We start from the raw sequence: 14,154 nt of genomic DNA, 5'->3' as shown, positions 1-14,154 counted from the left end.
CTGGAAACAAGATTTTCTCCTCCTTTGAATATAGGGTTGCCAACCTCCAGGTGGTGACTGGCGATCTGCTATTACAACTGATCTCCAGCTGATAGAGCTCAGTTCACCTGGAGAAAATGGCCGCTTTGGCAATTGCACTCTATGGCATTGAAGTCCCCAAACCCTGCCCTCCTCAGGCTCCACCCCAAAAACCTCCTGCCAGTGGTGAAGAGGGACCTGGCAACCCTTTTTGAAGAACTGTACTTGTACACTTAAGGCCCCTTACCTTGATATGGGTGATTTGGCCACTTAGATACATGACACCGAGACTGGACTACTTGTAGTGCACTGTACATTGGCCTTCCCACCAAGTCAATTCATAAACTCCAGTTGGTGCAGAATACTGCAGCTTGGCTATTATCAGGCATGCATATTACTCCCATTCTGCAATCACTCTACTGTAGGGTTGCCAACTTCCAGGTGGTAGCTGGACATCTCCTGCTATTACAACTGATCTCCAGCCAATAGAGATCAGTTCACCTGGAGAAAATGGCCGCTTTGACAACTGGACTCTATGGCATTGAAGTCCCTCCCCAAACCCCACCCTCCTCAGGCTCTGCCCCAAAAACCTCCCGCCGGTGGTGAAAAGGGACCTGGCAACCCTGCTCTACTGGCTGCCCATCAGTTACTGGGCTCAATTTAAACTATTGGCTATGACTCACAAAGCCGTTCATGGCCTTGGAGCCTCATATCTGCAAGACCTTCTCTCCCCCATGCTCCGCCATGACAGCTTCACTCATCTGAGCCGGGCGTCCTGCAGGTGCCAACTTGCAAATGGGCAAAATCAATAGCTGTCCATACACGTGCCTTTTCTGTAGTGGCCCCCACTTTGTGGAATGGCCTGCCTGAGGAGGTAATGAAGACTCCCACGCTCCTGGCTTTCTGCAAACTACCAAAAAAACAAGGAGACCAAGCTCAACCAAAAAACTACTGTAAAGCCTAAGAGGTTGAGCTAAAAACAACAAAAATAGAAAACAAAAAAGAAAATATTTATTCAGTGTCCACCAATTCATGATTTAAAAAAAGGCTTCATTAAAATAACTGCAGACCTAAGACTTGCTGAGGTAAAAAAAAACATATCATACAAACTTAATGAAACATGAACTATACAATAAACCACAAAAGACCAGACGCGTTTTGGCCACTGGGGCCTTCTTCAGCGGTCACCAATATATGAGTTTAAAACTCACATCCCAATAATATACAATACATATTAAGAAGCCTGACCAGGTAGTTGTTCACTTCCTATGGTGTGTGGCTTAATATGGATTTCAAAAAGAAACCTTGGCTCTTATAATATCAACGCACAAATAATTCATTGTTTTATATAGCCTGGTATAGGTTTTGCAATTCATATAGGATGCAGTGTCATCAACCAGAAACCTTGTATTAGTCAAAATTCTGAGTTTTTAATAAATGGCTAGTCTGCACCAGTATTTCAATTATGGGCATTAAACTGGGTCAACATGTTGCCACTGAATTGACTTGAACACCCTTGTCAACAAATGAAGAAAAACGAAAGGGCAAGGCAGTAGATGATGTGAAACACTAGAGCCTGGATACAGACTTTGAAATTCTGGCTACATCTTCATTTTTAACCCAATCATCCTAGCTATGTACACACCATGTTATCAGATTCCTACTTATCTGACTGGAATCCTTACATTACCAATCAAGTTGCTAGGTATTTCCTAGCTGCTATGAGGATATGTGTGTTGGTTGTGAATGATCATGAACAATTTTATCGCTATTTTATGTATGTTTATCACCATTTATCAGGGTGCTGTCTGGTGTGTGTATTTGTGTTAACTGGCTATGCACTATTTGAGATGGATTAGCGTTTGTAACAAATACCTAATAAACGGTTCTGTGACGATGATGTGAAAGCCTCTTCCTGAGATCCTAGAAAGCCATTGCCTGTCTGAGTAGAGAACAGTGACCTTGATGGACCAAGGGTCTGATTCAGAATAAGGCAGCTTCATGTATGCTCTTCCAATGCTCAAACTCATCACAGAGCTTATCGATAGGGTTACCAGGTCCCTCTTCACCACCGGCAAGAGATTTTTGGGGCGGAGCCTGAGCAGGGCAGGGTTTGGGGAGGGGAGGGACTTCAATGCCATAGAGTTCAATCGCCAAAGCGGCCATTTTTCTCCAGGTGAAATGATCTCTATCGGCTGGAGATCAGTTGAATTAGCAGGAGATCTCCTGCTAGTACCTGGCAGTTGGCAACCCTACTTATCGAACTCTTCTCAAGTCTATGAGGAAGGGTTTGTATAGCATCTCTGGGTTTTCAGAAGTGGTGTAAACCATTTTAGAGCATTTGGGTGGCCATCTTATTTGTCCCCCTAGTGGCAAGGGCCCACATTTTTGTAAGAGTAACCCTAATCCATTTCGTTTGATACATTTGCCAGCATGGTATAGTGGTTAAGAGCGAGCGGACTCTAATCTGAGGAATCGGGTTCGATTCCCCACTCCTCCACATGAAGCCTGCTGGGTGACCTTGGGCCAGTCACAGTTCTCTCAGAACTCTCTCAGTCCACGTGGAGGCAGGCAATGGCAAACCACCTCTGAATGTCTCTTGCTTTAAAGACCCTGCAGGATCGCCACAAGTCAGCTGTGACTTGACGGCACTTTACACACAAACACACACACTTTAATCCATTTCATCTGACACATTTTTCACATGTAGCAACCAGAGTCAAACCTTAGTCCCTGTGAATTTGTCACACAACCTATATGTTTATATTACCATAAGTACCCTAGATTTAGTATGCAGTCTCAGAAGTATTTTTATAGATAGTGAAGGACTTTTAAAAAAAATAGCCACCACAAAACAATGAATATAAAGAACATTGCAAATTAAAAGCCTTGTTTCAAATTGCAAGAAGTACTAGTAAGCCTATGAGATGGGAGGCATAAAAGTAAAAATGGGAGATGAAGTTTTTTCTGGAAATGATGAGGAAGGCAGTGAAAATAATTGGAAATTATAATGGCGAAGACTTTAAATGCATACTTGCCTTAACTTTTGATCAAACATGCTGATCTCAAGATAGAGAATGCCAAATAAGTCCTGTGAGCCTGAAAAAATGTCAGATCAGCAGGAAGAACTGAAGACATTGATGACAAAAAGAAATCACAGAAAATTGGCATTGTTGGGAAATAATAAATTGGGTTGTATGCTAGTGATAATTTTGCCTTGGGTTTTAAAAGGAGCTGTCAGTGATATGAGTCATACTTCATAGTTATGCCAAAGTCCTTCTCTCAGTGGGGAGAGAAAGCAGCGCAAATGATTTAACAGCTTACCTTCTACTACCCAAGCTCTTTCACTAACATCTGGTTGTATTAACATTTCACAGTCGCCAACTCTGTTGCGTGAGATTTTTACATGTAAAATTTCACTCCTTTACTACCTGAGGGATTTGGAGTTAGAGCTTTAACAAGGGTTCAATTCCAATGTTATAATAAAAGGATGAGCTAGCTAGAGGTGCCAGAAGAGGAAGAAGAAGAAAAAGAAGAGGAGGAAAAAGAAGACTTGGTTTTTACCCACCTTTGTCAGAGACAATTCCCATGTCATTCTGTTTTTCAATAAGGCAGGTCCAGACACTTGTATAAGGAAAAGGATAATATAGAAATGGCCACAACAATATGTTTTCATCTTGATGCAAATGTTAAACTCAGCCACCCCAAAGGATGCATTGAAAATCAGAAATGTTGTGATTTTTGTCAAAAACGTCATCAACATTTGAACTTACCTTGCTTGCAATGGCCATTTTTTGCTAAGTTTGGCACCTCATTTCTTCGCCTTATTTACTTGCAATAGAAAAGAAACAACCTTTTTGTGTAATTTTGCATCTGTGCAATGGTATGGAGGCAGGCCAGGTAGCTGCTGTTGATAGTTCACCATTACAGACAGATGGATAAAGCCTTTTATCCAGGAATGTCTCTCCAAATTGGATAATTTGAGGGTTACTTTAGCAGGGGTGGATTTTAATATTACTTTGGCAGTTGCCAAATTTCTTTCCCAGACAATTAAGATTAAAAATATTAATTTCTTTATGGGCTAGTTGGATAGTTACTTTTTCTTTTTTCTTATTTTGATCTCAGCATGACATTGTTCAGGGCCGAATTGGCCATGTGAACAATTTCTTTAAAGTCAGTTCACCATTACTGACTTGCTTAGATTGCCTGTGCCAAGGGACAGGGGGAAAACACCACAGAGCTTCTCTCCATGTCCTGAGGGAATCCTGACCTATCTTACAAAGTTATTGTAAGGACTGTATTGTAAGATTGTTACGATGCCCACATTATTAAATACACACCATTGTACATTAGAGTGTAGCTGCACATTCAAAGTGGGAATTGGTTTCAACCAATACACGGGATTCCAGGCAGGCTAGAGTCCCAGCAGTTTTCTAAATCAAAACTCTTGATTGGCAGCTAATTTTTAAGAAGGGCCACGTGTTGAACTGGGCCAAGGTTGAAGGGCCAGCACCAATGACACCCCCCACTGTATCAGAGGAGATGGATGTGCAGCACAGGACAATCAAGATGACTGAGGGGTGGAAACACCTTTCCTATGAGGTGAACTGAAGACTTCGGGCCTTTTCAGATAAAGACTACTAAATTTTATAGAATTATGCATGGAAGAAGTGAACAATCCTCCTCCCCCCAATAATACTGGGGGACTTAAGGGCACCCAATGAAGCATTTGAATTGAAGATGGACAAATAAAGTATTTCATCTCTCGTGCTTGGAGGTGTGTAAGGTTGTAACCCTCTCTGCTGCTCCAAGCCTCTCTGGTGCTCCTTCGGCCATGTCTCCCTCTTCGCATAATGGGAGAGGAGAATAATGGCGAGGACTCTGCCTCCATGTGGGGTTGCTTTCCTGAAGCAACCATATCAGCTGCCTTCCCTGTACGAGGCAGGAGGAAAACTGAAGAGAGCGGGCGATTCTGGGCAGGAACAGGAAGTGAAAGTTGATCCTGCCTACCCTAAGGAAGGGGAATCACCCATCTCTCCAGATGTCCTCCCCCTTAGAGTGAGAAAGACTACTAAATTCTGTAGAATTATGCATGGAAAAAGTGAACAATCCTCCCCCCAATAATACTGGGAACTTAAGGGCACCCAATGCAGCTGCAGAATTGAAGACTGACAAATAAAGTATTTCTTAATTTGTGTAATTCACTGCCAGTGGATGTAGTGATGGCCGCTAGCTTTAAATGGGGATTAAATAGATTCATGGGACGTAGTTGTACCAATGGCTACTATCCAAGATGACTAAAGGGATCCTTCATGTCCAGAGGTAGTAAACCTCTGAACATCAGTGCTAAGAAGCAATGTCAGGGGAAATGCCTTGGCCTCTGTATACTATATGTTGGCTTCTGATGTTCGTATGAGTCACTTCCACAGCAGCAAGCCCATGGGCTAAAGACTAGTCAGCCTTCTTCTTCTTAATATGCACAGCAATAGATGCATTGGAAGAACTCTTCCCTTATTGTGCACTTCAAGATAGAAATGTAAAGAAGCACCTAAAAGGAGATGTCCTTAAGAGGGTTAAGGGCTTTGTGTCCTACAGTGGGGCGTGGAATGAACTGGCAGCCACAGTTTTAGGTAAAGAACAGTAGTGTCCAACATGCCTCATCTTTAGGGTTGCCAACTGCCAGGTAGTAGCAGGAGATCTGCTAATTCAACTGATCTCCAGCCAATAGAGATCTGATCACCTGGAGAAAAATGGCCACTTTGGCAGTTAAACCCTATGGCATTGAAGTCCCTCCCCTCCCCAAACCCTGCCCTCCTCAGGCTCCGCCCCAAAAATCTCCTGCCGGTGACAAAGAGGGACCCACGGCAACCCTACTCATCTTCTGTTTGACATCTCCCTCTCTCAGTTTGTCACACAGTACTTAGGCAGGCTTCTATGTTGCTTGGTCATATCAGATCCCTTCCCAACCTAGTTGGTGATGGGTAACTTCAACAAAGTTGTGGCTTGACTTTATTCCAGCTGTCTGCATTAATGTTCCTTCCCTCCCACTCATACTATGTGGCTTTTTTTTGGTGATGGTGCAATATATGGTTAAAAATATTCCATCATGCTCTTTTTCCCTGAAAACTTTAAATCCTATACCTCATACACAAGCTAGATGAAAATGGAAGAATAATGTAAAGAACATGCATCAGTATCACTTAAAGATGCATGCATTATCTTGTAGCTTTGGAAATGCAGGTAGCTTAGCTTGTACTTATATTAATGAGAAATGTCATGCATGTTTAAATGAGTTGCTTTATGGGCTCATATGGAAGCTTTTAAAACCTCAATTTTTCACTACTGGAGTCTTTTATTTTACTATTATATTTGTCAGAGTCTAGTTTTGGAGGAGTAAAATAAAGACAAAAAAACTTTTGTTTTCTATTCCCAGAATTTTATTAATTTTTTATTATTTAAATATATTGTACATGTTGTTCAATCTATTTTTTTTTTTAAAAAAACCATACAACAACCTTCCTTTTTTCCTTACTCAGATTGTCTCATTTTTATGATGGAGACAGAGGAACACTTCAGGGCATACCTACTGGGAATTCTTACAAATTAAGCCTCACTAAAGTGAATGGAAACTGGACCAGAGCTCAAACTAATTTCAGTCAGTATTATGCATGAGAAATTCCTTGTGGATCGTGCTCTGTGTTCCAGTGGAGCAAAATTACTCTGGGAAATCCAGCTGTAGCACACTCCTGCCACAGCAGGCACCAAAGCATGTCAGTTGTGTGGATTCCTCATGATGCCTTTGGCAGCTTTTTCTTTTAAAACCTTCATAAACCAACAAATGGGTTGGAGCCACTGACCCTATTCCTCTGACACAAGAGGATCTCCTGCTAGCAGAACAGATCTGTAAGATCCAACCCAGTGGCTGCAAACTTCCATTCGGCTTTAAATTTCATTTAAAGCAATATTGAAAGCAAATTTTGCTGTTCCTTCTCAGATTGAGGAATTTTGAGGGAAGCCAACAAAGGCTGGCTAAATCTTTCTGGGTGGAGTGCCCCAAACTGAGATTTCAACAAATGTGAAAATTTAATCAAAGGAGTTGCCTCTTCCAAATAAATTTCATGAGCTTTATCCAAATCAGTTTTCTTTGAAATCCCCCTGATGTTAAATGTGGAAACCCCCTTCTTGAGTAAAACAGTTCATCAAGGGAATTAAAAATATGTTCATAAGGCTCAGGAAAAAATGTTCCACGATTCCCCCCCCCCCCCCGAATACTTATCCCATGTCTATTCACTTTATTTAATATTTTCTGTTTCCTGGCCTCTGCAAGCAGTAGTATGTTTTTGCGAGAAGCTTCATTCTGAAATAGTATAATTATGAATGTTTACACATCAGACCCCCCCTCCCCATCAATGTTACTGGTTCCATGAAATGAGAACCTCGTTTATGCCACAGACACTATTAAGACTGGTCACCCAATCCTTTATTTGCCAACCAAACATTTGATTTTTGTTGCGGGTGGTCCACCATGCCTTGTCAGATGCAATTATCACTTGGAAATAACACAATGATACAAAGAAAGTGCCCTCCTGAAATGACAGGCGTCTTGTTATTCTGTTCCACAACTAGCTCTTTTTTATCTCCACTATCCATCCCAAAAATCCTTCTGCTGGTACTTTTACATGTTTTTTTTTAACATTCTGTTCATCCACAAGCAAAGTTCATCCACAAACATTAGCCACATGTCAAAAGCATCTGCTTGAGCTGGGGCACAGTGCAGTGGGATGTTTGTCCTGTGAAAGCCGCACTGAAATAAAGGAGAAAGCTGCGCAAGACCCTCACTGTATTCCCATTCGTTTCGCTGGGCTGCGCACTGGACTTAACACCAGTTTTGTAGAGCAAACGTTTTTAATTACGCGAACTACTGTCTGATCGTTTCACAGCACGAGGAGACAATCTGGGAGATGCTCTAATCTAGCACAGTCTGTCTCGAACCTAGCATACACAATCGGAACACAGTTGAGGGCTTAATAGAGCCCTGCTGCCCATCCCACAAAACCATCTTGTAACCGGAACATAGATGAAAAGATGGGCTGGATGAGGACAGGGATGTAGGCAGGGAGGTCCCATTCCTGATCATGGCTCGGGGGTGTGTGCTGTATGTGTGCTAAGGAATGGGGGAGGAAAGGACAGCAGGTTTTTATTAGCTTTCCACCAATAGGATGGATGGTGCCCATATTCCCCCCTTTGATAGCTCTAGTTATGAAGGGCCCTGACCTGGATACCCCCAGGCTAGCCTGATCTTTTCAGATCTCAGATGCTAAGTAGGGTTGGCCCTGGATAGTATTTGGATGAGCAACCTCCAAGAAACACCAGGGTTGTGATGCGGAGGCAGGCAATGGCAAACCACCTCTGAAGTCTTTTGCCTTTAAAAACCTACGGGGTCACCATAAGTCCATTGTGACTTGACGGCACAAAAAAAGTTACGAAAGCCTAGTTTTATAGGGACACAAATAAGTTAAAAGATCACAAAATCACCAGCCTTAGTAGGGATTAAACATTCACATTTTTTTTTAAAGGGACATAATTAGCCAGTCTCTTCTTGGTACCAAAAATACCATTTCCGCATACTAAAAAAAACCAGAACAGACTTCTTTTGTGACACGAAATATTGAAGACAAAACTGCAGCATCATTATAATCCCTTAACGTATTTCGAACAAAATTAATACTCTTAAAACTACTTCTGTTCCTCACTACAGACACTGCAAAGACATACGCATTAATTCATTTATTTAGTGGAATACAATGTGAAGAGTGTGGTACATGTTGGCTTGATGTACAGTTTCTACTTAACTTGCTCTAACAAAATGAAATCTCATTATGGTTATATTGATGAACTATCCACAGTTCTCTAATGTTAAAGAAAAAAAAAGTAAAACAAAAAAAATCATATACTTGGTTTTTTTCAGATTGAACAAAGTTGATAGTATGTTTAACTGAAGACTGCATTTATTCGGTGTAAGCTGTGAAGATAGGAGCACTCCATTAAAAATGTGTCCCATATTGCATTTTCAGAGCCATTGTATACATTATGATAAATGAAGAACACAGATGTTAATTTTAGATTGGCTCTCAAAGGTTATATACACATATGACTAATAGTGGCTGCAGTCCTTGTCACTAAATTCAGAGTAGACCTGTTCGCTATGGTGTGATTACCCTAGACAGTATAGGAGTGGAGGACAGTGGAATGAACCAGTTCCCATGGGTGCGCTCTACAAACAATGGATCACATGATAAAACTGTTTCTGCATTGTACCACTTCAGACACCAGGAGAGGAACGATAGGTCTGAATACTCTTCTGTTGTAAAGAGTTTTTTTCTCTACATGCAGAGAAATAACATTTGGGGGAAGGCTATGCTAGAACCTCCCAGACAGATGGGAGACTGATAAAATTAAAACATGAGGTGTTATCACTGGGGGTGTTGATGGAGAGAGGGTGTGTTGGTTAAGAGCGGTGGTTTGGAGTGGTGGACTCTGATGTGGAGAGCCGGGTTTGATTCCCCTCTCTTCCACATGAGCGGCGGAGGCTAATCTGGTGAACTGGATTTGTTTCCCCACTCCTACACATGAAGCCAGCTGGGTGACCTTGGGCAAGTTACAGCTCTGTTAGAGCTCTCTCAGTCCCACCTACCTCACAGGGTGTCTGTTGTGGGGAGGGGAAGGGAAGGTGATTGTAAGCCGGTTTGAGTCTCCCTTAAGTGGTAGAGAAAGTCGGCATATAAAAACCAACTCTTCTTCTAACTCACATGAACACAGGTTACATACGCTGGATCAGTGAAGCTCAGTTTTCAAGGATCCAACAAATGTAGCTGGTAATTCTTCCAGAATCTCTTCCGCTGGCCAAAGTGGGTGAGGGATTAGAGGTATTCTAATTCATATGGCATCTTCCAAAAACATGGCTAAATACAAAGGTCACATGGCCTAACATCCTATCTATGTATTTTAGGTGATCCCCAACCAGACACCAATAGCCATTTCTTGTTGCAACATTGACAAATAAGAATATTAGGAGAAAAAGATTCATCACCTTTTTATTGCTGTTATTTTGAACTTTCTGTCAGTCCTTACCTACTGACTGAAGTTAGTCTGCTATTATAGCCCGCATCATTATTTCAGGCAATACCGGGTAAAAACTATGCTATCTCAGAGAAAAAAACAATTTGTATCATGAGATGACTCCTTTTACTTTAATGTATTTCAAGCCTGATAGAAAATTCTGCAAGGAGGCAGGTAATAGGGCAAGTATTCACTTATGTAATCCCTACCTGGGGAGGGGCCGTGGCTCAGTGGTAGAACATCTGCTTGACATGCAGAAGGTCCCAGGTTCAATCCCCGGCATCTCCAGTTAAAGGAACTAGGCAGGTAGGTGATGTGAAAGACCCTGGAGAGCTACTGCTGGTCTGAGTAGACAATACTGACTTTGATGGACCAAGGGTCTGATTCAGTAGAAGGCAGCTTCATGTCTTCATGTGTACCTGGAGTGAAAAGTGGTACAGCCCAGAACCAGTTTTATTGTATGTTCTGCCCTTTGTGTACCTGTGACTCAGGTACACTTGGGGGGAGAGGGGACACATTTCAGTTTTAGAAATCACGGTTTTTCCAAGGTGTTCGAAAATCTATTTTGTAATTGCCTTAGGGAAGGCAGAGAATGTAGTTGCTTCTCATTGGGGCCACGGCGGTTGTTGCCCAGATAGGACTCGTCACTGTCCCTCATCAGATTATGCAGCCACTGTGTGGAGGATAGAATCTTGCTCATCTGGGGTGTGTTCATTTCAATGGGAAGGAGATAGGGATACAACGAAAACGGCATAGAGCAGCTATAGTGTTCCAGCCCCCTCTCGCAAGCAGCACAATGTGGACACAGAACATAAGAGACAAGCACTTGGTCTTAGTCACAGACGGCCAGTGTTTAGAGTCTGAACTGGTTTCGTACAAAAGGTCTCTCGGCTGACTTTTAGCCATTTTGAGCCACTGCCACCCAAGGTTTTTGAAAGCAAGCCGCTTGAGGAAAGTGCAGGCAGCATCCGTTAAACACACACACACATGACTCTTGATCCAATCCTACATCTTCCCTTCAGGAATCATTCCCAGCTGGACCAGTAGGGTTGTAACAGGTTCTTTCCCCATTTGACATCAGCAGGACACACAGTACCATATGAAGCTGATTCAAAAGGTTTTAGGGCAGCTACCATATTATACAGAAGCAGTGTAGTTCCTGCTTCTCTTCATAGGGACTTGCTCACCCTCCCCCCCCCTCAAGAGATGTGTGTGATCAGTAGTCACATTTGATACACACACATCTTTCCTGGAAGGTATGGGTAAGCTCCTGCTCTGGATGGGACTTCAGAGTGACTCAATCCTGCTGCTTCAACTCGTTTGTAGCATTTAAAACCCAGTAGAATGAAGGGAAGGTTATTCAGATAACAGGCTGCAATTTCCAAATCACATATATTGTCATTTGGGGCTCTTCCAAAATATAAGCAGTCAAAAAATTGGCTCTTTTTTGTCTTACTTTTTTTAGGGGTAGAAGGGAAGTGACAAATTGTGCCCTTGGATAGTATTATATTCGCAGACTTAATTCAGCTTTGATTTGGAAATTTTTCTTTCAAAAATGTGGTAGGATGCATTAACAATTTATTAAAAAAACAAACACCCACCCAAACCTTGTTGACTACTTCCAATTAAATTTCAGCATCTTTGGGATCAAAGACTGAACTGAAATAAGTTGGAGATGAAGACACATCTGAATATCAGTTCAACTCTGTCCATTTCAAAAAAAGCAGCATGACTCTTCGGATGATGCATGATGGGAAATGTTGTTCCTGGGGAGAAAGGGGAGCACTGAAAACGCTGAAAATAATCACGCACAGTTCCAATTCCCACGCATATCTGATCCTACTGATTGTAAGTGCAAAATTAAAAAGAAACCCAGTTTCAAGGGAAGAAAGGGGGAAAAAGCCCCCAAGATTAAACACAAACCACAACCCTACTCTTTCCTTTAAGCCTTGTCCATTCCCTACTCTCAGACACCTGTGGATGCTTTCAATGTACAACTGGGTAAAACAAAATACTGAGAGGAGGAAAAGAACAATTACGAAACAGGAAGCAACTGAGAAAATCCTTCCAAAAAAAAAAAAAAAAGGAAAGATATTTAACATCCTATTAAATAAATAACTTAGGGAGAAGTACAAAGGCATGGCGTTAGCATACAAAGGGAGACCATACTATTTATTTTGTTAGAACAGTTTTACTCTAATGTGCTTATATTTCTTAATCCTATTCATGTCTTCCGCAAGACCATTCCAGAATCGCCTTTATTTCTGCGTATGATCCATGTGCTTCCAGTAAATGCTTGCGTGCCTAACTGTTCATTGGATCATTAGGCTTGAATGAGCAATAAAGGTCTTTGATATGAGTTAGTATTCCATAAATAACTTTCCCCGAAGATCATTCAATACATTGTCCTTTAAGTTCTATTGCAGAGATAATAATAATAATAATAATTTGTTCACACTGGAAAGAGCTCCTATCCCATTTGATCCGGCTTGTGTCTTGATTATAAGATATGACACAGACTTAATTAGAAGGACTTCATGTGCCAGCAGAGAGTACAAAACCTTCAAAGGCTTCCTCCCCCCCCTTTTCATCCAAGCAGACGTCTGTACTGTTTCTGCCTTTCCTCTTCAAGAGGATTACCAAGTATTCCTGGCAAATGATCTTTGGTTCAACTGCTATCAATAGAAGAAGTCTATCTGTGGCTCGACGGCCATCGGAAGAAAGTGAGCCGTGGTGTTTTTCCGTCTTGTTTTCTGTCCTTTTTTTGTGGCTCCTCTTCCATTCAACGCCACAAACATTTGCCTTCCATTGTGTTTCCAAGAGTATGATGCATATGTGTTATATCCATTTTCTTCTATTCTCTCCTTTAGTTTACAGTCATTGTTAAAGGCTCTCTGTTTGGGGAACAAAAACAAAACAAAAAACAAAGACAGAAAATAGAGATCACAATGCTGATGTGCAAGAACATTCTAAATAAACTGCTAGTTTAATTTATATGTTACAAGTGCTTCTTTGGACAGATTTCGACAGTACTTTGCAGCATAGCTTCTATGTGCATGAGTCTCACTTGGCTAGCGTTGCCAGGTTCCTCTTCACCACTGGTGGGAGGTTTTTGGGGTGGAGCCTGAGAAGGGCGGGATTTGGGGAGGGGACTTCAATGCCATAGAGTCCAATTGCCAAAGTGGCCATTTTCTCCAGGTGAACTGATCTCTATCGGCTGGAGATCAGTTGTAATAGCAGGAGATCTCCAGCTACTACCCGGAGGTTGGCAACCCTACAGGTGGCACAATCAGTGCTTGAAAAGGTAACCAGAATTGAGCAATAGTTGCGTCCATCTGCCTGTCCAGTGTGGTCTCCTTAGTGTTAGTGTTGTGGTATGAGATTTAGTTCCAATGGAAGTGGTAGCCATGCTACAAAGACAATGTAAACATTGGCCCTTAGAATATTAGTACAAACACAGGCCACATGTCTATATGAGATAGTTTGGAGATCAAAATGATTCTATGTCAATCCTAAAACACAAGACAGTCCAGCCTATACTAGCCCATATTTGGCTATGCTGCAGCACTGAAAGCCAAACTGCACTGTTAAACCAATGTATGCAAGATGTATTTATCTATTTTAAAAAGAGGCTTGCACCTAACACTACAATATGTAGAATATGATTTTGCTTGGCCCCGTGTACTCAGCAAACCTGAAAACGTGAAACTTTCTGAATGCCAAATGGCTGGGGTACCAAAACAGATTGGACTGAAATGACTGAAAGGGTGGGAGAAAACATGTTACAAAATTGGCCCCAAACTAGAACAAATGGGAAGGTGCGAAAAAGGAGGATTTTCCTCTTACCTGGTAGCTTTTTGCACCACCCCCATTTCAAGAAAAGAAAAATAAATACAAAAGAAAGTTGCATTATTACATTAGCTATGGAGGGCAGATAAAAGGCAGGGTTAGTAGGGAACGAGAACAGGATGTGAGATGTATTTTCCCAGCTGTGGTTCAGAACTAGGGCACATGTAT

General features: G+C 41.8%; 1 protein-coding gene across 1 annotated transcript in view; it reads right to left on the bottom strand.

The window, feature by feature from the left end:
* Positions 1–12,381: 12,381 nt before the first annotated feature.
* Positions 12,382–14,154, bottom strand: part of FGF10 (fibroblast growth factor 10) — a 114,314-nt gene continuing 112,541 nt past the window's right edge. Inside the window, exon 3 of the mRNA XM_056848577.1 lies at positions 12,382–13,031. Within this exon, the coding sequence (XP_056704555.1) occupies positions 12,816–13,031 (216 nt within the window). The 3' untranslated portion in view covers positions 12,382–12,815. The remainder of the gene's footprint in view (positions 13,032–14,154) is intronic.

The sequence above is a fragment of the Euleptes europaea genome, chromosome 4, assembly GCF_029931775.1.
Source record: "Euleptes europaea isolate rEulEur1 chromosome 4, rEulEur1.hap1, whole genome shotgun sequence".
In the NCBI taxonomy this organism is placed as follows: domain Eukaryota; kingdom Metazoa; phylum Chordata; class Lepidosauria; order Squamata; family Sphaerodactylidae; genus Euleptes; species Euleptes europaea.
Note: the sequence above shows the minus strand (reverse complement) of the source record. Positions and strands in the feature narration are given on the sequence as shown.